This window comes from Saccopteryx bilineata, chromosome X, assembly GCF_036850765.1.
Source record: "Saccopteryx bilineata isolate mSacBil1 chromosome X, mSacBil1_pri_phased_curated, whole genome shotgun sequence".
Lineage (NCBI taxonomy): Eukaryota > Metazoa > Chordata > Mammalia > Chiroptera > Emballonuridae > Saccopteryx > Saccopteryx bilineata.
The window spans coordinates 108,989,273-109,011,627 of NC_089502.1; the positions used below are offsets into that span (position 1 = coordinate 108,989,273).

At 48.7% G+C, this 22,355-nt stretch overlaps 1 protein-coding gene across 1 annotated transcript; it reads right to left on the reverse strand.

Moving 5' to 3' along the window:
• Positions 1-121: 121 nt before the first annotated feature.
• Positions 122-16,056, reverse strand: LOC136317183 (long-wave-sensitive opsin 1). Its single transcript, XM_066249790.1, has 6 exons — positions 15,920-16,056; positions 10,564-10,860; positions 7,556-7,724; positions 6,379-6,544; positions 3,908-4,147; positions 122-369 (listed from the first exon to the last, which is right to left on the reverse strand). Exons 1-6 carry the CDS (start codon positions 16,029-16,031, stop codon positions 259-261), a joined length of 1,095 nt encoding a protein of 364 aa, XP_066105887.1. The 5' UTR covers positions 16,032-16,056; the 3' UTR covers positions 122-258.
• Between the last annotated feature and the right edge of the window lie 6,299 nt (positions 16,057-22,355).

Genomic DNA, 22,355 nt, shown 5'->3' on the forward strand with positions numbered 1-22,355 from the left:
ATTAAAGCCCATGAAGCACAGTGCTGCTCTCCTCTCTCAACCCCTCATGTGCTCTCATGACCCAGTGACTGAACACTCAGAGGCTCAGGTACCCCTCTCTGTGACTTTGTTGTTTTTGGCAAAGAGAAACTACATTTATTTCACAGGGATGGTGAAGAGGGGATGGTATGGGTGGTGGCCAAAGCCCAGGTGAGTGGGACAGGGGTTACATTTTTCTGGTAGGAGGCAGATCTTTTTGTTGTTGAGGCTGGGATAGACTCATGCGGGTGACACCGAAGAGACAGATGAGACCTCCGTTTTGGAGGTGCTGGAGAATTCAGAGCCATCATCCACTTTCTTTCCAAAAAGCTGCAAGATGCAGTTTCGAAACTGGCAGGACAGAGAGTGTTATTCAGCAGAGCAAGAAGGGTCAATGTGCTGTGCTAAAGGTAAAGTGTAGGACATTCAGAGGAAGGTATTCATTAAGTGTCACCTGGATGACTTAACACCTCTTCTTCTATCATTCAAAGTGAATGGAGGAAGGCTCAGGTTGTTCCTTGCACATGGGGATGGTTTATTCCTGATTATTTGGTCATCTAGTTTAGCAGCTGATGGTGACTATCGTGGGTCACATCGTGTCCCCCAAAAAGATATGTTCAAATCCTAATGCTTGGGGTCTGTGAATATGATCTCATTTGGAAATAGTCTTTGCAGACGTGATTAAAATATACATTGCCGGCCCTGGCCGGTTGGCTCAGTGGTAAAGCGTCGGCCTGGAGTGCGGAAGTCCTGGGTTCGATTCCCGGCCAGGGCACACAGGAGAAGCGCCCATCTGCTTCTCCACCCCTCCCCCTCTCCTTCCTCTCTGTCTCTCTCTTCCCCTCCCGCAGCCAAGGCTCCACTGGAGCAAAGATGGCCCGGGTGCTGGGGATGGCTCCTTGGCCTCTGCCCCAGGCGCTAGAGTGGCTCTGGTTGCAACAGAGCAATGCCCAGGAGGGGCAGAGCGTCACCCCTGGTGGGCGTGCCAGGTGGATCCCATGCGGGAGTCTGTCTGACTGTCTCTCCCCGTTTCCAGCTTCAGAAAAATACCAAAAAAAAAAAAAAAAAAAAAAAAAAAAAAAAAAAAAATATATATATATATATATATATATATATATATATATATATATATATATATATATGCATTGCCATAAAGTCATGCTGGAGTAGAGTGGGCCCTAATCCAATGTTTGGTGTTCTTTTAAGTAGAAGGGAATTTGGACACAGACACACAGGCACAGAGGGAAGGCAGCCATGCAAAGGTGAAGGCAGAGATCAGGGTGACTCGTCTACAAACCAAAGAACACAAGTACCCACCAGAAGCTAGGAGAGGGATGTGGAACAGATTCTACCCCAGAACCCTTAGAAGGAGCCAACCCTGCTGACACCTTGATCTCAGCCTTCTGGCCTACAGAACTGGGAGATAATATATTTCTGTTGCTTAAAGCCACTCAGTCTGTGGTAGTTTGTTACGGTGCCCCAGGGAATTCCCAGAAAGATGATGCCAGTTAAGGGGCTCATGCATGGTGACCTGTTTCCAGAATGTCTAGGAAGAGGCATTTTAGTGAAAGGGAATGTGATTGTCATCTTGTTTCTATTCCATCAATTCTGAGGCTAGGTGAGGACTAGGTAGACAACAGTCTAGCCACCACCTCATCTTTTTAGCCAAGAGAGTCTTCCGACACCAGGAGGGCCTTGTTCTTTGATGTTTGACCCCTAAAAAGATCTGGACTGTATTCATTTCTCAGACTATATCTCAGATCATCACTGAGCTAACCACAATGCTTTGAGAATGCAGACCAGATGTGTTTCCTATATATTCCAGACCTATTTTTTTAATTGAGAGGAGAGGAGATAGTAAAACAGACTCCCACATGCTCCTCGACCAGGATCCACCTGGCAACTCTGTCTGGGGCCAATGCTCAGACCAACAGAGCTATCCTCAGTGCCTGAGGCTGATGCTCAAACCAATCGAGCCTCTGGCTGCAAGAGGGGAAGAGAGAAAGAAAGGGGAGAGGGAGGAGGAGAGAAGCAGATGGTCACTTCTCATGTGTGCCCTGATCAGGGATCGAACCTGGGACTTCTACACTGAGCCGATGCTCTATCCACTGAGCAAACCAGTCAGGGCCTCCAGACCCATTCTTGACTACCTCTAGCTCCCTCCAATATCAAAACTCTCAAAAAAAAAAACAAACATAATTGTTGAAATCAATAACATAAGAAATAGGCTAAACAGCAGAATCAACTCAGCTGAAGAGCTGGCAGGTGAGGCTGAGGAATTAATTTGACACATTCACTTAACATCTACCCACTGAGCACCCATGCTGTGCCAGACTGTGTCCTAGGGGCATCAGTAGGGATGTCCTCATGGAGTTTCATTCCAGAAATTTCTCTCAGAATGCAACAGGGAGGTATACCAATGTGAAAAGGATGAAAGAAAAGTTTGAAAGCCTGGAGAGGTCCAGAAGTACAGATATCTGTCCAGGAGGGGGAGAATGGAAAGACTCAAGCAAAGGCAGTATTTTTTTTTTTTCTGTATTTCTCTGAAGCCGGAAACGGGGAGAGACAGTCAGACTCCCGCATGCGCCCGACCGGGATCCACCCAGCACGCCCACCAGAGGGCGATGCTCTGCCCCTCCGGGGCGTCGCTCTGTCACGACCAGAGCCACTCTAGCACCTGGGGCAGAAGCCAAGGAGCCATCCCCAGCGCCTGGGCCATCTTTGCTCCAATGGAGCCTTGGCTGCGGGAGGGGAAGAGACAGAGAGGAAGGAGAGGGGGAGGGGTGGAGAAGCAGATGGGCGCTTCTCCTGTGTGCCCTGGCGGGGAATTGAACCCGGGACTTCCTGCACGCCAGGCCGACGCTCTACCACTGAGCCAACCGGCCAGGGCAGCAAAGGCAGTATTTGACAAGCTAGCCTAGGATTTCGCAAACAAAAGCCATACCTAAAGAAACCTATGTGAATGATAAACAAGGATCAGGGATAGATTTATACCCTGAGTATTGAGGTGCCAGGAATGGAATCCTGGGGAATCAGTTGTGGTACTGGCCCTACTGAATATTTAAGCATTACCAAAAGAATGCATGCTTAAGGAACTCAACAGAGAGTCAGGGAAAGGTGGTAGAGGGCAGAGCCATGGGGCAACAGTAAAATGGAGGAGCAGAGAAGAGCCAGTTGGGAGGAGTAGACTGGGTCTGGTGAAATAAGAGGTCCCTGAGGGGGAGGTATTTCTGACCCATAGACGTCTCTGGTCACCATCAAGTCACATCAAAGGATTCACCTTAATGAAATGGACGTGATGGATTCAAGGAAGGATAAGGCAAATAGCACTTGGAAGATGCTGAACCTTAATAGTCATCTGTAATCTACAAAGAAGTCTAGGAGTCATGGGCAGTTTGCTGGGGGGGCCCCCCAATATGTCAGCCCATGCTTGCTGTGATCTGGAAGGACTTTGGATGGAACCACAGCCATGTCTGCCCTGAACTAACCTATAAAGCCACAAAAGCCATAGGTCAGTGCAACCGAAAAGGGCCTCTTTTATGTCCTGGTTAGAGTTAGGGTTTGAAGATGGAAAGATGAAGGTTGAGAGAAGAGTTGTGCACACCTAGGGTAAATGTGGCCGTGTTCAGGAAACCCTCTGGTGTTTGAGCTCTAGGATAGCCCTGAGGCCAACAGAAGGGAAGAGCGTAGCTATAGGCAGGCGCTGCAGGAAACGCCCACCCTCGGGCAGAGACCATAAAAGGAGCCACAGGGAGGACTGCCTGGGATTGGGTAGCATGCTGAGCCTTCTCTGGTCATACCGGAGTCCAGACCTGATTCCAGGTGGGAGCCATCACAGGGTTCTTTCAGGGTCTATTTTCTAGATTGCTTTGCCTACAGTGTGACTTACCTGCCGGTTCATAAAGACATAGATAACGGGATTGTAGATAGTGGCACTTTTGGCAAAGTAGGCTGGCAGGGCAGCCACCAGAGGGTGAAAAGCATAGCCCGGGTGGGCAGCAGCAAAGCATGCAAAGAAGGTGTAGGGCCCCCAGCAGAGGCAGTATGCCAGGATCATCACCACTACCATGCGTGTCACCTCCTTCTCGGCCTTCTGGGTAGACTCAGATTCTTTCTGCTGCTTCGCCACCTGGGGGAGACAGTCATGCCAAGGGACGGTGAGTGGGAGGGAGAGTCTCTCAGGCTCAGAATCTGAAGTGACTTCATTGTTCCTATTGCTTGGGCACCAAGTCTGGAAGGCAGTGAGTGACAGGTAGCCCAGGGATCGGGAGTCGTGGGGAGAAAGGAATGGGCCCGCCTACTACTGCACCAGGCTAGCCAGCAGCCAGCTCCCACCTCCCACCCGAGTGAGTGCATGCCTGGCCCCGGACGGCCTCGTCAGAGCTGTGCAGGCTTTGAGACAGCACGCAGCTGAACCTGGCTGAGATGGCCTGGAGCTGGGTCCTTCCAAGCTCTTGGCTTAGTTTGGCTCCTGTAGGAGTTTGGGCAGGAGCTAAGGAGACTATTTTTAGCCTTACCTGATCCCTTATTAGCTTGTCCCCTCCTGTAATCACGTCTGAGGGGCTGGACAGGAGAAGGCATAGGGCTGGCCACTGCCTGCTATGGGCAGGGACTGATGGCAGGCAGCTGAATGGGCATGAGGAGTAACTGTGAGGGCAGGCAACACATTCTGGAGCCTGGGCTCCACAACTCAGACCTAATGTGGCCCAAGCCAGAGTTGGACACCGGTGGGAGCCAGTTAAGTTGGTTCTGATCCCTGATCACCAATAGGGTGGGGGGAGAAAGGAGGAGGATATCACAGGCTAAAGGTAGTGAGATGAGGTGAGCTTATCTTGAGCCCATGACCTCCACTCTAGAGAGAGCTTATAAGCACAGGCTGATCCGATTGTGGGCACAAGCAGCTTCATATAGGAAAGGCACCACCCCAAAAGGCCTTCTACCACCTGTGCCAGGCAGGATCCCAACAGGAACAGATGGCACATCCAGATCAAGCTAATTGTAGCTTAGCTAATTGATAAAGGAACAACTTACTTACGGTGTTCAGGAGACTACAAAGGGAGCACAGAGCTCTCAGCGCCCCAGGACCCAAACTCAGTCTCCTGTCTTGCTCCAGTTTCCTGCAAGGGCTCCCCATGGTAACCCAGGTTGCGCAGGGAAGGGAGATGTTTGTGGCTGTGGACAGGATCAACTTCCCAGGGAGGAGGAGAGTGAAGAGTGGGCACTGGACGGCTGATGGCACATGTGAATCCACTCCTTAGCCCAGGGGTCCCCAAACTAAGGCCCCGCAAGCCGCATGCGGCCCCCTGAGGCCATTTATCCGCCCCCGCCGCACTTCCGGAAGGGGCACCTCTTTCATTGGTGGTCAGTGAGAGGAACATAGTTCCCATTGAAATACTGGTCAGTTTGTTGATTTAAATTTACTTGTTCTTTATTTTAAATATTGTATTTGTTCCCGTTTTGTTTTTTTACTTTAAAATAAGATATGTGCAGTGTGCATAGGGATTTGTTCATAGTTTTTTTTTATAGTCTGGCCCTCCAACAGTCTGAGGGACAGTGAACTGGCCCCCTGTGTAAAAAGTTTGGGGACCCCTGCCTTAGCCAGTCTCAACAGCCCTCAGGTCTTTTAAAAACACTTCTTTTTTTTTTTATTTTTTATTTATTTTTTTGTATTTTTTTCTGAAGCTGGAAACAGGGAGAGACAGTCAGACAGACTCCCGCATGCGCCCGACCGGGATCCACCCGGCACGCCCACCAGGGGCGACGCTCTGCCCACCAGGGGGCGATGCTCTGCCCCTCCGGGGCATCGCTCTGCCACAACCAGAGCCACTCTAGCGCCTGGGGCAGAGGCCAAGGAGCCATCCCCAGCGCCCGGGCTATCTTTGCTCCAATGGAGCCTTGGCTGCAGGAGGGGAAGAGAGAGACAGAGAGGAAGGAGGGGGTGGGGGTGGAGAAGCAAATGGGCGCTTCTCCTATGTGCCCTGGCCGGGAATCGAACCCTGGTCCCCCGCGCGCCAGGCCGACGCTCTACCTCTGAGCCAACCGGCCAGGGCCATAAAAACACTTCTTAATTTGCAGATTTCACTTGCAAATCTGGCTGCCCCTGGAACTGGCTCAAGGATAATGCAGTTCTGCTCCCTTATTGGGCCCCTCCACTGGGTGGGTGGGGCGATCCTTTCCCATTCTATACGGACAAGGGCAAGGGAGCCAGGGCTGTAACTGCAGTCCCAAAGAAGCTGCCAGATTCACATTTGGTTTGGGGGCAGGAAAGCAGTCTGGGTGACCCTCTGTCCTTGCCCAGACATTCCTGGCCTTCATGATCCTACCAGCCAGGGGTGAAAGCAGGAGGGCATGGGGGCTTACAGCTCTGATGGCCAGCCACACTTGGAGGTAGCAGAGCACGATGACGCTGAGTGGGATGATGCAGCATGTGATCATGAGGGTAATCATGTACGACTGTACCCCAGGGTACGAGCTACCGCTGAACACGTCCGGGCCACATGAAGTCTTCAGGCCATGGGGCCAGTACCTGGATAGAAGGGCCGGCAGCTTGTTCTGATATGGGCAAAGCAACCTGGGACTCCCCAGCCTGGGCATGGCACTGACTTAGGTAGGTTTTCTTTCTTTCTTTCTTTCTTTCTTTCTTTCTTTCTTTCTTTCTTTCTTTCTTTTCTTTCTTTTCTTTCTTTTTTTTAAGCGAGAGGAGGCAAGAGAGTGAGACAGACTCCCACATGCGCCCCCTACCGGGATCCACCCAGCAACCCCCATCTGAGGCCGATGCTCAAATCAACCAAGCTATGCTCCGCACCTGTGGCTGACCCTTGGCCTAACTGAGCTATCCTCACTGCCCAGGGCCAACTCCCAAACAAATCAAGCCACTGGCTGCGAGAGAGGAAGAGGGAAAGGGAGGGGAAGAGAAGCAGATGGTTGCTTCTCCTGTGTGCCCTGACTGGGGATCAAACCTGGGACATCTGCATGCTGGGCCAACGCTCTATCCACTGAGCCAACTGGCCAGCGCTTTTTTTTTAATTGAGGTGAAATTCACATTACATGAATTAACCATTTTTGAAATGAACAGTTTAGTGGCATTTACTACATCCATTGCCACTATCTGGTTTCAGAACACATTCATTACCTTGATCACATCCCCTTTTTTCACAAAGGAAGGGTAAGGCACCCTCTTGTCTTCTAAGAACATCTGTGAATACCTGAATCATTTTTCTGGGGTCAACTAGGTCAGCCCATAGCCTGAAGTTGTAGGCATTTCTCCATGTGCTCCTATGAGCAGCTCACACTGGGGAGAAACTGACCTTTCCAGAGGCTTGGGGACCACGGGGCCCATGTAGCCAGCCAGATTCATAAGTTCATAGACAATGCACTCTTAAAGGGGTCTCAGGGAAAGTCGGGTCCATCCGCACTCTATTTGTGGGGCTGTGGAGACCCAAAGACAGAGAGCTACTTGCCCTGAGGCCACAAAGGGAGTCTGACCCTCCCCTCTCTGTTCTAACAAGCTGCCTTCCTGGAAATCTGGCATTCTTACCTGCTCCAACCAAAGATAGGTGGGGCTGTCCACACAGCAGCCCAGACCCAGGAGAAGGCGATGCCTGCAATGGCCAGCTTGGCATCAAATCTCACGTTGCCAAAAGGCTTGCAGACCACCAGCCACCTCTCCCAGGAAATGATAGCCAGTGACCAAAGACCCGTGATCCCTGCAGGAGAGAGAGGAGACAGGTGACAACTTTGAACTCTGACGTCACTTCTTCCATTCGGACCAGTGAACAGGTTTCCAGAGGAAGAGGCACTCCCCAACTACCTGCACAACTTCATTCTCCAAAGAGTGTTTTCAGGTCCAGGGGGCACTGGATCTCTAGGTCAGTTTCTTTTTCTAACACCTGCTTTCCCGTTTTTTCCCATGGGGCTTCTCCTTGCCCCCAAGCCTCTTGGTCCACCTTGCTTCTCCTCTTTCTTCTACTTGGCCATCAGCCTTTCCTCTGATGCCATTGAGGTAACCCCGATGGCCATGTACACACCAGCATGACACTGACATGCTATGATCCTAGCCAATAGCTGTGTCCCTCCTCCCTCCTGCCAGTAAGCACTCTTTTAGGTGCTCGGAACCCTCTCCCTGGTATCCCACTACGTTCCTCCACTTGGCAGGTGGAAACAATGTCTCCTGTCCCACTTGGACCCCAAAGGTCTGTGCACAGAATTCAGAAGTGCATGAACTGGGGTGGGAAAGTGATATTTTTGTTTCCACTAACTTCTAATAGACATTGGCATTTCCTTTCATTATGAGTGTGGTAGCATTAGCAGTGCCCATGACTTGGTCACTTTACAGAAGTGGCAGACATTTCCCAGTATCACTATGTTCATTTCCACTTTTTTTTCTTTAAGTGAGAGGAAAGGAGATAGACAGATTTCGCATGCACCCCGACTGGGATCCACCCGGCAACCCCTGTCTGGAACCGAAGCTCGGACCAACTGAGCTATCCTCAGCGCCTGGGACTGATGCTCGAACCAATTGAGCCACTGGCTGTGAGACAGGAAGTAAGAGAAGGGGGAGAGGGAGGGTAAAAGAAGCAGATGGCTGCTTCTCCTGTGTGCCCTGACCAGGGATCAAACTTGGGATGTCCACATGCAGAGTCAAACCTCTATCCACTTAGCCAACCGGCCAGGACCCCATTTCTGCTTTGAAAGTTCAATGGCTGTCAGGCCAGATCCAGTTGACACTTTAATAAATAATAGTATCACTAACACTTCAAAAAATACTTCTAATACTATTTATTTAATTGTAATTAAATTTAGTATTATGACTTTAATACTAATATTTTAAATGAAAGACTATGTTGCTAATTACTGTTTAATACTTTCATAACTATATTTCAATATCATTGTAGTCCTTTGTAATTCTGTGGATATTGTGTGTATTTGCAAACATTCTTCTGAGATGGGGTCTATCTATATGTTTTCCTCGAGGGCCAGGGGCGCCCGTGGCGCCAAAACTGGTTCAGAAGTGCTGGCATCATGTTAGCACCTACTTAATAAGGTTATGGGAGGGGTCAACGTGTTTATTTAAATCTTTCCCCAAGTTCTGCTCCCCCTTTACAGATGTTGGAAAATAGAGGAAGAGCAGAGAAATAAAGCAAGTTAGTCGAGTTTATACTACTAGTAATTCAAATCTGGGGCCAGGCTCCCCTCCTCCAAATCCCTCCTATCTTAGTGTCTCTTTCTCTTTCTATTGTTCACCTCCTTAGCATCCGAATTGGACATCAGTTTAGATGGCAATGAGACAAGCCCAAGTTAGCTGTGGGAACTAAAGACCCAGGTCTGGTGACCTGGTGGCCCTGGGAAAGTTTAAAAATGGGACAGCAGCTGCAAGTTTCATCTGGTTTGACAGCCAAGGGCCTGGAGACAGGCTGCACGTGCTGAGTGCCGTGGCCCTTGGGTTCCTGACATCTTGAGCGGACACCAAGGCTGTGAACTTGCAGCCCTCTGTTCTCTCACGCGGGCATGATACAAGAGTTGCTGGAGGGGACCTGGTCCTCATCAGGCCTGCTTATCCTTCTCTTCCTTGTGTATCTCTGAGAAAGAAACTGGGCCTCATGCCAACCACCTCGCCTCACAAGGCGCCCAGTGTGTGACAGATTCAACTTCTGCTCTAGACTCCGCAATACTCCTGTTGATGTGGCTTTGGCTCCCTCAGACTCCCTTCCATCTTCCAGCTTCTTGGATCTTCCCCTCCAGTCCTTTCCTCCCATAATAAAGTCCCTGCTCCTGAGTGTGCCACCCCAGACTTGCCCACCTCTTGTCACCTGCTCTGCATTTGCTCACCAGTTGTCTGCCCACCCAACCACTGACTGTGTCCAGCTTTCCTCAGCCACCTCGCCCCAGCCTCCTTCTCATTCTGCTGATTCCAGATTCAGCCCCTCCAGTACACAGTCTTTTGAGAAGACTGATGGCACTGTGTAGTCACTATCTGCGATAGGGTTACCTCTTCCTAGGCCTTGGGAACACCTCGGGGCTGGGACCCTGCGTGCAGCATCCTATAGGTCTGGGCCCAGGACAAAGCCCAGCACACAGGTATTTCTCAGCTGATGATAACCTGAATGGAGCCACTGCCCACAGAGATATTACTGATGGGGATGGGAAAACAGATCTGAGAATTCTTCTTTCCCTGGAAAAAAGCCAGCACAGGTGAGCTGAAAGAGAACATGTCCCTGATTTCGGTGGGTGTTCTGTTTGGGGTGCCCAGAGCCCTCCCCTCCCACATTGTTCTGGCTCTATATCTGTCTCTTCACCTGCCAGCTCCAGGGCCCCAAACTGGCCGCCCCCGGGAAGAACCTACCTCAGACCACTCACTTAGGGTGTGTTGGACTGTACAAATCTCTACCTCCAACCTAAATGATGACTCTGGCCCAGTTTCCCCTGCAGGTCTGTCTCCCTTGGGACATGTGCATTGCAGGCACACCTAGGAGTTTGCTGTGTGAGTGTTCCCTTTACGCACAGCAGGCTGAGTCTGTCCCGAGCCTGGGCCCTCAGCTGGCTTACCGCACAGGGAGACAGTGTAGCCTTCCAAGACGCACAGAGGGTGGCCCAGAACGAAGTAGCCATAGATCTGGTTCACAACACTGATGGTGCTGGCAATGATGGTCTCTGCCAAGTCAGCAACCGCCAGGTTCACCAGGATCCAGTTCAGAGGGTGGCGCAGCTTCTTGAACCTCATGGTGGCCACCAACACAAGCCCATTGGTGAAGACAGATGCAATGACCACAAAGATCATCCAGGCACTGGTGAGGTGGTACACCCATCTGGGAGCAATGTGGTAATTGGGGCCTTCAAAGGGGCCTGGAGGCAGGAGGTACAGAGTAGGAAGCAGCATTACCCACCTGCGCAGCTACCCCTATCCCTCCCGTCCCTACCCTGCCAGAGCCTGCCTTCACCTCTCCCACGCTCCTGTCTGCCACCTTTGCAGCTGGCTCCTACCCTCTAGCTTTGCCCATCCGCAAACAACCTGCCCTCCACCCTGTCTCTCAGGCCAGAGAACATGGCTTGCTAGACAGCTACACGGGTATCTTCGAACTCAACAAAGCAAAACTTCTCATCATCTCCTGGGTATCTCTCGCTTTTCTGATTCACCGCCCTCAGTTTGCTGGGCCAGCCCCCTGCAGTGCTATGAGCAGGCTTCTGCTCCCCTGCATCCCCTGACTCCCTGCCTTGTTTTCCTTGTGCATTTTACGCCTTTCTGTTGTTAGATCTTTTCTCACACTCTCCCCTGAACCTGGGTCCTCTTCCCTTCCATACCATAAAGCCTGATTCAGATGCCCTTGGCCTCTGGGGGCCTTTCCAGCTTCCCTAGCTGAAAATCAGTCAGCTCAGCCCCTTGGGATTACCAGGACGTGACTCTATGATGTTCTAATATATGTTTGAGTTACCCGGAAAGAACAGAGCTTTAGTGTGAGAATAGCAACTGGAACTGTGAGGTGCTTGGAACATTGCAGTTTGCAGGTAATGCAAGGGGCTGGAGCAGTTTCAAAATGAGACAGCTTGAGTGACCTTCCTGGACAACCCATGGAGTCAACATTGGGTGCAGGGCAGGGACAAGAGGGACAGGGCAAGGACAAGGGCTGTGCATGGTAGTGGGGGGACAGGAGCACTCTGAATGTGGAGGCCAGAGAAGCGGGCCTCTAGTCAGAGGCGGATTAAGGTCAGTTGAGGCCCCGGCACAGAAGAAAATATTGGACTCCTTAAAATAAAAAAAAAGAGAGGGGAAAAAATTACATGTTAACCGTATTTTTATTTTTTATTTTTATTTTTTTTCATTTTTCTGAAGCTGGAAACAGGGAGAGACAGTCAGACAGACTCCCGCATGCGCCCGACCGGGATCCACCTGGCACGCCCACCAGGGGCGACACTCTGCCCACCAGGGGGCGATGCTCTGCCCACCAGGGGGCGATGCTCTGCCCATCCTGGGCGTCGCCATGTTGCGACCAGAGCCACTCTAGCGCCTGAGGCAGAGGCCACAGAGCCATCCCCAGCGCCCAGGCCATCTTTGCTCCAATGGAGCCTTGGCTGCGGGAGGGGAAGAGAGAGACAGAGAGGAAGGAGGGGGAGGGGTGGAGAAGCAAATGGGCGCTTCTCCTGTGTGCCCTGGCCGGGAATCGAACCCGGGTCCTCCGCACGCCAGGCCGACGCTCTACCGCTGAGCCAACCGGCCAGGGCTTAACCGTATTTTTAAATAAAAAAAATATTATGTACTATTCATGTTAAAATTGCACCTATGAAACCAAACGGTGTCATTAGAAAAGAATGTAAAGTTGGGGTTTTGCAGGGCCCTTCAGAAGTCAGAGCCCAGGACACACGCCTGGTGCACCTGCCGTTAAATGTGCCTCTGCCTCTAGCAGTGCATCCATGCAGGTGCCCCGGCCGGCTCCTCCCTCTTGAAAGCTCTGGGACTCCTAAACATGAGAAGGGTATCACAGTCAACACCCGAGTAAAGGTATTCTAAAAAATACAGGGAGGCGCCTGGCCAGGTGGTGGCGCAATGGATAGAGCGTCGGACTGGGATGCAGAAGGACCCAGGTTCGAGACCCCGAGGTCGCCAGCTTGAGCGCGGGCTCATCTGGCTTGAGCAAAAAAGCTCACCACCGTGGACCCAAGATCGCTGGCTCCAGCAAGGGATTACTCAGTCTGCTGAAGGCCCGCGGTCAAGACACATATGAGAAAGCAATCAATGAACAACTAAGAAGTCGCAACACACAACGAAAAACTAATGATTGATGATTCTCATCTCTCTCTGTTCCTGTCTGTCTGTCCCTGTCTATCTCTGCCTCTGTAAATAAATAAATAAATAAAAAATAAAAAAATAAAAATACAGGGAGGCAATCACATATGGGGAAAGGCAGAAAAACAAGATTCCTCAAATAGACCTTGTTTTCTAGATTTTAATTTGGAACCCTGTAAATATTTTACTACATAATTATAAAACATTAAATTTTAAAAAGCAATCCCTGAAAATAAAAAAAAGTGAAACAAATGGACTTAAATGCATGGCCACTTGTTGGCATAATCACACAGAGAAGGACTGTTCTAAGTGGCTTGAAAAGATACTAGTTTGCCTCTGTGAACCTAGTGGCATATCCCTAAAGATAAAAACACCGGTCCAAACGTCCCGATTCTGGTAATCAGGCTGTTGCCAGTTATGTTGATGACATATTCTGAGACCAGTGAACGTGTGTGGGATAAAAGCAAATGATTAATTAAATGATATTCTATTCTTTTCACCCAAAGCCCTTGAGAACATAATGCTTGGTGGGAAAGGAGACACAGAGGTCCAACCCAGCTGGCTACATTGGGGAACCAAGTCATTATTTTGAAATGAGAGAGATAAAAGGGAAGAATCAAGCATTTTTCCTGCCTTTCCAATACTCACTCCCCCGAGGGGAACACAATAGTAGGTGAGGGCATGTTTCTCTTTATTGAAGTAGTCCAGCTAACAGATGAAGACAATCAGAATGCTATTTTTGTGATCTCCAGTGGTTTAATGGGTCCAGGCATTGGGCTTCAGCAGCTGCCAACACCCTGGAAAAAAGGACACCCTTGTAATGGAGCAGTCTTGCCAAAACACCTGACAGATCCAGCCAGCTTCTCGGCAGACCTTCAGATCAACTGCCAGTTTTTACAGAAACAGCCTGACAAAGGAGGTGGGAGGGGCATGGAAAGCCACACATGAGAAGACATCTGCAAAGTCTGAAGTGGGTGACTCCAGGGACTTATTGTCTTTAACAGTTAAATTGCAAAGATATCAAGGGAGAACCTCTAACTTCAAAAAGGATGAAAAGACCTATCAATTAATAGGAACGTGTGGGCCTTATTTGAGCCCTGATTTAAGTAAACTAAAAATATGTGTAAAGGCGACTGGGATATGATGATATCAAGGCAGTGTTACCTTGTATGATAATGCCATTGTGGTTACGTTTTCTAAAGAGTCCTTTCCACCTGACCAGGCAGTGGCGCAGTGGATAGAGCGTCGGACTGGGATGTGGAGGACCCAGGTTCGAGACCCCGAGGTCGCCAGCTTAAGTGCGGGCTCATCTGGTTTGAGCAAAGCTCACCAGCTTGGACCCAAGGTCATTGGCTCGAGCAAGGGGTTGCTTGGTCTGCTGTAGCCCCACGGTCAAGGCACATATGAGAAAGCAATCAATGAACAACAAGAGTGTCACAATGAAAAATTGATGATTTATGCTTCTCATCTCTCTCCATTCCTGTCTGTCTGTCCCTATCTATCCCTCTCTCTGACTCCCTCTCTCTGTCTCTGTAAAAAAAAAAAAAGAGTCCTTTTCTCTTAGATACTTACATACTTACATACTGAAGATTTATAGAGAAAATGGTGTGATGTTTTAGATCTGCTTCCAAAAATCAGGAGGAGGGTTTAGTGGTGAGGGTTACAGATGAAATAAGACAGACGATCGATACCCAAGGGTTCACTATACTTTTATCTCTACTTTGGTAGAAACTGGAAATTTTGAAAAAAAAATTACAAAAAGGAACCTTGGGCATTGATGAGCCCGAGGGGCCCCCAGGGGGAGTGTTGTTCCATCTCCATCAAGGCTATTCTGAGTGAGGCGCTATCAGTCAGGTCGAGGCGAACCTCAGGGTTCTCAACCAGTGTGGCTCGGGAACGCTGTTGCTGATCACTGCCCTGACCATCAAGAGAGCAAGGCATGTGAGATGTTCTTGAAGGGACTAATGGTCTTTGGTTTGGATGGAGGACCTGGGGAGGGGTCCAGAGCTGAGGATCACTAGTGTCCTCAGCTCTTTGAAGGGCTTACAGGCAAAGCTTTTTGACTGGGCCATTCCTGGGACAAAACTCAGCTTCCTTCACAGATCTTTCATTCAGTTTTGGGGGCCTTGGCTCTCTTTCTCCATGAGTCAACTCTAAGCGGAGGGGGGGCAAGAGTGGAATGAGTTTCTTTCCCCAGCATGTGCCCTGTAAGGCTATGGGCCCTGAGCACGGAGTTGGACAAGTTGGGTCAGGCTCCTCTGACCCTAAGGTTGTAGACATCACTCACCTCCTCCCCCAAGCCTCCTGCTCCTGGAGCTTGCCTTCTTTCGGCTTCAGAACATGCAAAGATGAGTCAGACCCAGGTACTTCCCCAGACTTGAATGTAATGAGTGTTCACTAGCAGTATGGGGCCACAGGAAAATGCAATAAACTTTCATGGGACAGGGATTCTCAACGGGTTTAGAAAGCCTACAGGGTTTGAAAATGCATATTTGGTATTCTGATATCCTTTTCTTTTTTGTGACAGAGACAGAGAGAGAGACAGAGAGAGGAACAGATAGGGACACACAGACAAGAAGGGAGAGGGATGAGAAACATCAAATCTTCGTGTGGCTCCTTAGTTGTTCATCGACTGCTTTTTCGTATGTGCCTTGACCGGGGGCTACAGCAGACCGAGTGACCCCTTGCTCAAGCCAGCGACCTTGGGCTCAAGCTAGCGACCTTTGGGCTCAAGCCAGTGACCATGGGGTCATATTCATGATCCCATGCTCAAACCAGCGACCCCATGCTCAAGCTGGTGAGCCCAGGTTCAAGTTGGATGAGCCCACACTCAAGCTGACGATCTTGGGGTTTTGAACCTGGGTTCTCTGCATCCCAGTCCGATGCTCTATCTACTGTGCCACTACCTAGTCAGGATGATATCCTTTTCTATTCATAAAGGAACCCTCTTATTTGTGTCATCATAAAAGCTAAGGGAGTAGACCCTTTGGCTGGTGATGATGTACAGAAGACTCTCTTGGCTGGGGTGGGTGCTAGCCCCCCCATATGGCCACTAGGGCCTGTTGTCATAGGGGGGCTTCTTCAGCCTTTGTAACCCAGCCTCCAGGGCACCTACATTCTCACCTCTGGTGGCGTTGCTGTTGGTGTAGGTGAAGATGCTCGCCTGGGTGCTGTCCTCAAAGCCGGCCTGCAGCTGCCCACCTGCAAGCCCTTGGGGACCCCACTGCTGGGCCATGGCTCCAGAAAGCCCTGTCCCTGATGTTCACTTGCCCTGGCGCTGCCTGGGGGTTACAGCGCTTTATACAACCTGCAGGATCAGCCTGGGCCTCCTCGACCTCAAAAGCCCCCAAACCCTTTACCATCTGATCTCTTAATTGGGCCCTGGACTTAGACCTCCTCCTCCCCCACTCCTTGCTTCCTGGCTCCTTAGGTGAGCCTCTGAGGGCAGCTCAGAAGGATTTGCTTGGAATCAAACTCAGAGTTCCTGGCTTTCTGAGCTGGATGCAGGAGCTGCCATGGACCCTTGATCCTGTTTATGTGTCCACTGTTCTCTTCTACTGCCCAGCACTCACTTGTAGGTCCAGTGAGCCCAAGGGTCAGGATTTTCAGATTTGGGGAACAACCCAAAGCACAGTGTGCCTCTTCCATCTGGTTTGCCCCAGAGTCCTGAGACTTAGGGGGTTTTGGGGGGCTTTGCAAGGCTGACGCCTGGAAATGGAGCCTCCTTGAGGGTCAGGCTATCTCACTGGACCCACATGGATACAAGTTACCATGGTGGGTACTCCTCCTCATGAGGGAAGGGGCAAAATTGGGGGCGGGGCAACTCCATTGTGCATATTGTTTTCTGCTTCCCCCTCCCCTTGCTCCCTGTGAACTGTATCTCCTTCAGTCACCAAGGTGCTCATCTAGGAAACCCTCATGTAGTACCTGACAGTGCCCACAGACATTTAAACCCCACCTGCTCAAGTCTTCCTCCCGAGTTCATGACCTTTCCTTGGACTGCCCTTGACTACAGCCTCCCCCTAGAGCTGCCTTCAAAAGTAAACCCCTCTTGCCTGACCAGGTGGTGGTGCAGTGAATAGACTGTTGAACTGGGAGGCAGAGGACCCAGGTTTGAAACCCCAAGGTTGCCGACTTGAGTGCGGGCTCATCAGCTTGAGTGCGGGGTTGCTGGCTTGAGTGTGGGATCATAGACATGACCCCATAGTCACTGGCTTGAGCCCAAGGGTCGCTGGCTTGAGCAAGGGATCACTTACTCTTCTGTAGCCCCCTGGTCAAGGCACATATGAGAAAGCAATCAATGAAAAACTTAAGGAGCTGCAACAAAGAATTGATGCTTCTCATCTCTCTCTCTCTCTCTCTTCCTATCTGTCCCTATCTGTCCCTCTCTTTGTCTCTCTCTGTCTCTATCATAAAAAAATAAAGTAAATCTCTCTTGGCCCTGGCCGGTTGGCACAATGAATTGAGCATCAGTCAAGCGTGTGGACATCCTGTGTTCAATCCCTGGTAAGGGCACTCATGAGAAGTGATTATCTGCTTCTATTCCCCTCTGTCTTCCCCTTCTCTCTCTCTTCCCCTCCCAGTGGCTCAATTGGCCCCAGGTGCTGAGGACAGCTCGGCTGGTTCGGGCACCAGCCTCAGGTGCTGAGGATAGCTCGGCTGATTTAAGCATCAGCCCCAGACAAGGGTTGCCGGGTGGATCCCGGTTTGGGTGCACATGGGAGGCTGTCTCACTATCTTCCCTCCTCTCACTTAAAAAAAAGTAAACTTCTCAAGTGTTCCAGATGGGATTACCTCTGCTGTTCCTCTTCAGCCACTGCAGTCTGGCTGCTGCTGGCTCTGCACTTGGCAGGGGCACCAATTACTTGCTAATTGCCCAATTCTGCAGCCTTACCTGTTTCTAATGGAGAAAGGCCCTGCCCTCCTTCACAGGCCCTCCTTAGGGAACACATCTTTCTTCTGACTTTCATTAGCTTCTCTCTGCTCAGTCCTGAAATCATGTACCTCCTCTAGGTTGACATTAAGCTCAATAAAATCAAAACATGAGCTCATGGCCTCACTTTCCTGTTCTCAGTTCCATGACTCTACAACACTCCATGCTAAAGCTCCTGGTGATACGGCCACTCCTGCAGATGGCTGCCAAGCTGCATGGAGCCCCAGCTGGCCACCCATGGCAAGAATAAGCTGTTAGCATTGGTCAGTGCCTACCACATGCCAGGTGCTAGGTTAGGGGCTCTGCATGGAATTGAAGGAAATATTGCATGAACACAATCTTGCCAGGGCCCGTTGGCAGCCTGGAAACCTGGGCTTACTGTCCAAGAACACCTGGAAAGCTGTATGTTCTTAACTGCAAGAGAAAGTGCACCCAGCACTTCCACTCTTAGGTATTTACCCAAGAGAATTGAAAGCATGTCCACACTTGTACAAGATTCCCATAGCAACACTATTCACAAGAGGTGAAAAGATAGAAACAGTCAAAAAGTAAATCAACAGGTGAATGAATACACACCATGTGGGCTATTCATGCAATGGAGTTCAGCCATAACTAAAAATTGAGTTCTGACCCATGGTACAACATGAATGAACTTCAAAAAACATGATGGTGAGCAAAAGAAGCCAGTCACAAAAGGCCATATAGCAGGGGTCCCCAAACTTTTTACACAGGGGGCCAGTTCACTGTCCCTCAGACCGTTGGAGGGCCACCACATACAGTGCTCCTCTCACTAACCACCAATGAAAGAGGTGCCCCTTCCGGAAGTGCGGCGGGGGCCGGATAAATGGCCGCATGTAGCCCGCGGGCCGTAGTTTGGGGACGTCTGGCCATATAGTGTATGATTCCATTAATATGAAATGTCTAGAACAGGCAAATCCATAGAAACAGAAAATGGATTAGTGGTTGCCAGGGGCTGGGGGGGAGGGGGGCAATGGGGAATGACAGGGATTCCTTTGGAGGTGAAGGAACTATTCTAAAATTAGATTGTGACAGAGCAGCTGCTGTGGAAAACAGCTTGGCAATTCCTCAGAAAACTAAAAATAGAATTACTGTATGATGCAGCAATCCCACTTCTGGGTATATACCCAAAGACGTGAACGTAGGGGCTTGTAGCACGAACTTAGCGTGTTCAAGTGGCTCACAGTGTAGCTTAATGTAACAATGTCAGATCCCTAGAATTCAAGCCCAGGTTATTATGACTTCCAAATCCACACTTTCCCCTCTTCCTGGGTCCCAGGGAGCTCTGTCTGCCTGTCTCCACCAGGCTCAAAGAATCAGAGCATCCAAGAATTTGAGAGCTGAAAGTGGGGCTCCTCTGAGATTGCCTGCCTCGCCTGGTCCCTTCTGAGCACTGGACACAGGACCACCTCTTCCCAGCACCACCACAGACTGGCTGGGTGGCTTGGATAGGGCGACCCCTCTGTTTTGGGTCAGGTTCTTCTTTTGTCTAAAGAGAGATGACCAGTCCTGCCTGCCCTCTCTCCATGGGGTTGCCACGTCATTTGGAAGCTCTCTGAGAACAATGTGAAGTGCGGTCTCAGTGGGGGTCCAGCATAGGAAGATCAGGACATCTGGGGGAAGCCTCCAGCTTGAGCCCTGGAGGTGGTCCACCCCTTGTCAGGCCCACTTTTGTCTTAGCATTACACTAATCACTGAGCTTAGTCGTGGGTCTGCCCCAAGACCTTGGGAAAAGGAGAAGAGACGGCAGAAGTGGGAGGAGGTGGAGATAGCAGTGATGTTGGACCATCACTGTCTCTGCAGAATAGGGTGCTAATTGATGATTAGGGCTAACAGAAGATCAAGTCCTGTTTTAGCAGAAAGCAGATTACTGCCCTGGAAAGTCAGCCAGCACCTGAGTGCACACGTGTGTTCCCCGAGGCCCAGTGAAAGCTCACTCAGGTCCTGCGCTATGCCAAAGGGTGGATGGAAGAGGAGAAGCACTTGAGATGAAAAGTGAGCTGAAAAACAAGTGGAGGGAAATGTGGGTGAAGATCATCAGGAGAAATAGGAGAGGCCTTCCATTGTGCCCCCATCTCTTTCATTCGCTGCCTTCTGGGGCCGCCCTACAGGGCTGGAAGATAAGATGGCCAATTTGTCTAATCCTACTATACCTAAGTGACTGGGAGGGGCCATGATTAGGAGCCTTGGAAGCTGACTGTCATCTTGATTCAGTTCTGGCTCTGGCTGGCCAGCAGTCAGTGACTGCTACAACTACAAGGCAAAGGACCACGAAAGCCATTTACCTTTGACTTTTTTATTGTAATAAAATAGCATAACAGCAAATTTATCATCTTAACCATTTAAAAATGTTATTTTTCAACTAAAGTTTACAGTCAATATTATTTTGTATTAGTTTTAGGTGTACAGCATAGTGGTTAGACAATCATATACTTTACAAAATGTTCCCACTGATATTTCTAGTACACACCTGCCATTATACATAGTTATTACAATATTACTGACTACATTCCCCATGCTGTACTTTACATCCCTATGACTATTCCGTAACTACCAATCTGTACTTCTTAATTCCTTCACCTTTTTTTCACCCACTCCCCAACCAACCTCCCCTCTGGCAACCATCAGTCTGCTCTCTGTATTTATGAGTCTGTTCTGTTCTGTTTGTTCATCCATATTGTTCTTTAGATTCCACGTAAAAGTGAAATCATATGGTAATTGTCTTTCTCTGAATTACTTATTTCACTTAACACAATACCTTTTAGGTCCATCTATGCTGTCGCATATGGTTAAGTGTTCATTCTTTTTTATGGCTGAGTAATAGTCCATTGTCTATATGTACTATTTTATCCAGTAGAAGTGGATATCCACTATTTACAGGCAATTGGATTGCTTCCATATCTTGGCTATTGTAAATAATACTGCCATGAACATAGGGATGCATATACTCTTTTTTTTTTTTTTTTTTTTTTACAGAACAGAGCGAGAGTCAGATACAGACAGGAACACAGAGAGATGAGAAGAATCAATCATCAGTTTTTCATTGTGGCACTTTAGTTGTTCATTGATTGCTTTCTCATATGTGCCTTGACCCTGGGGGGCTACAGCAGACCTTGGATCCAACCAAGCTGGTGAGCTTTGCTTAAACCAGATGAGCCCACGCTAAAGCTGGCGACCTCCGGGTCTTGAACCTGGGTCCTCCACATCCCAGTCCAACGCTCTATCCACTGCGCCACCGCCCAGTCAGGCGCATATACTCTTTTGAATTAGGTTTTGAATTAGTTTTGGGTTTCTTTAGGTATATACCCAGAAGTGGAATTGCTCAGTCATAAAGCAGTTCCATTTTTAATTTTTGGAGGACCCTTCACTAGTTTTCCCTAGTGGCTGCACCAATCTGCACTCCTACCAACAATGCATGAGGATTCTCTTTTCTCCACACCATTGCCAACACTTGTTGTTTGTTGATTTATTGATGAGAGCCATTCTGACAGGTGTGAGGTGGTATCTCATTGCGGTTTAATTTGCATTTCTCTGATGATTACTGATGTTGAAAATCTTTTCATATGTCTTTGGCCCCGTTTGTATGTGCTCTTTGGAGAAGTGTCTATTCAGGTCCTTTGCCCATTTTTAAATTGGATTATTTTGTTGTTGACTTTTTAAAGTTCTTTATAAATTTTAGATATTAACCCCTTACCAGATGTATCTTTGGCAAATATCTCCTCTCATTCAGTAAGATGCCTTTCATTTTGTCGATGGTTTCCTTTGCTGTGAAAAAAACAGTTTAGTTTGATGTAGTTCATTTGTTTATTTTTTCCTCTTTTTCCCTTGTCCAAGAACATATTATCAGAAAAAATATTAAGAGAAATGTCAGCGATTTTATTGCCTATGTTTTCTTCTAGGAGTTTTATGGTTTTGAGACTTACATTTAAGTCATTTTGAGTTTATTCTTGTATATGGTGTAAAAATGTGATCTAGTTTCATTTTTTTGTGTATGAATCTGTCTAATTTTCCCAACACCATTTATTGAATAGGCTCTCTTTACCATTGTACGTTCTTGCATATTTTGTCAAATTTTAATTGACTATATACATGTGGATTTATTTTGGGGCTCTCTAATCTGTTCCATTGATCTATATGTCTATTTTTATGCCAGTACCATGCTGTTTTGATTACTATAGCCTTGTAGTACTGTTTGATATCAAGTAGCATGATTCCTCCAACTTTGTTCTTCTTTCTCAAGATTAATTGCTGTGGTTATTTAGGGTCTTTTGTGGTTCCATTATAAATTTTTATATTATTTGTTCTAGTTCTGTTAAGTATGCCATTGGTATTTTGATAGGAATTGCATTGACTCTATATATTGTTTGGGTAGTATGTACGTTATAATGATGTTAATTCTTTTTATCCATGAGCATGGTATATGTTTACACTTATTTGTTTCTTCTTCAATGTCTCACAATTTTCTGAGTATAGGTCTTTTACCTCCTACTTTATTTTTTTTTATGCAATTATAAATTGGATTGTTTTCTTAGTTTCCCTTTCTGATAGTTCAGTATTGGTGTATAACAAACCATTTGTAAGTGTACAGTTCATTAGCATTAAGCACAT

What these genes read in the sequence shown, in the direction of transcription:
- LOC136317183 (XM_066249790.1), bottom strand. Translation starts at nt 16,031, where the DNA reads ATGGCCCAGCAGTGGGGTCCCCAAGGGCTTGCAGGTGGGCAGCTGCAG. An exon ending in CAACAGCAACGCCACCAGAG is followed by an intron (nt 10,861 to 15,919) that starts GTGAGAATGTAG and finishes TCCTGCCTCCAG; the next exon opens with GCCCCTTTGAAGGCCCCAAT. An exon ending in CCTATCTTTGGTTGGAGCAG is followed by an intron (nt 6,545 to 7,555) that starts GTAAGAATGCCA and finishes CCTTCTATCCAG; the next exon opens with GTACTGGCCCCATGGCCTGA.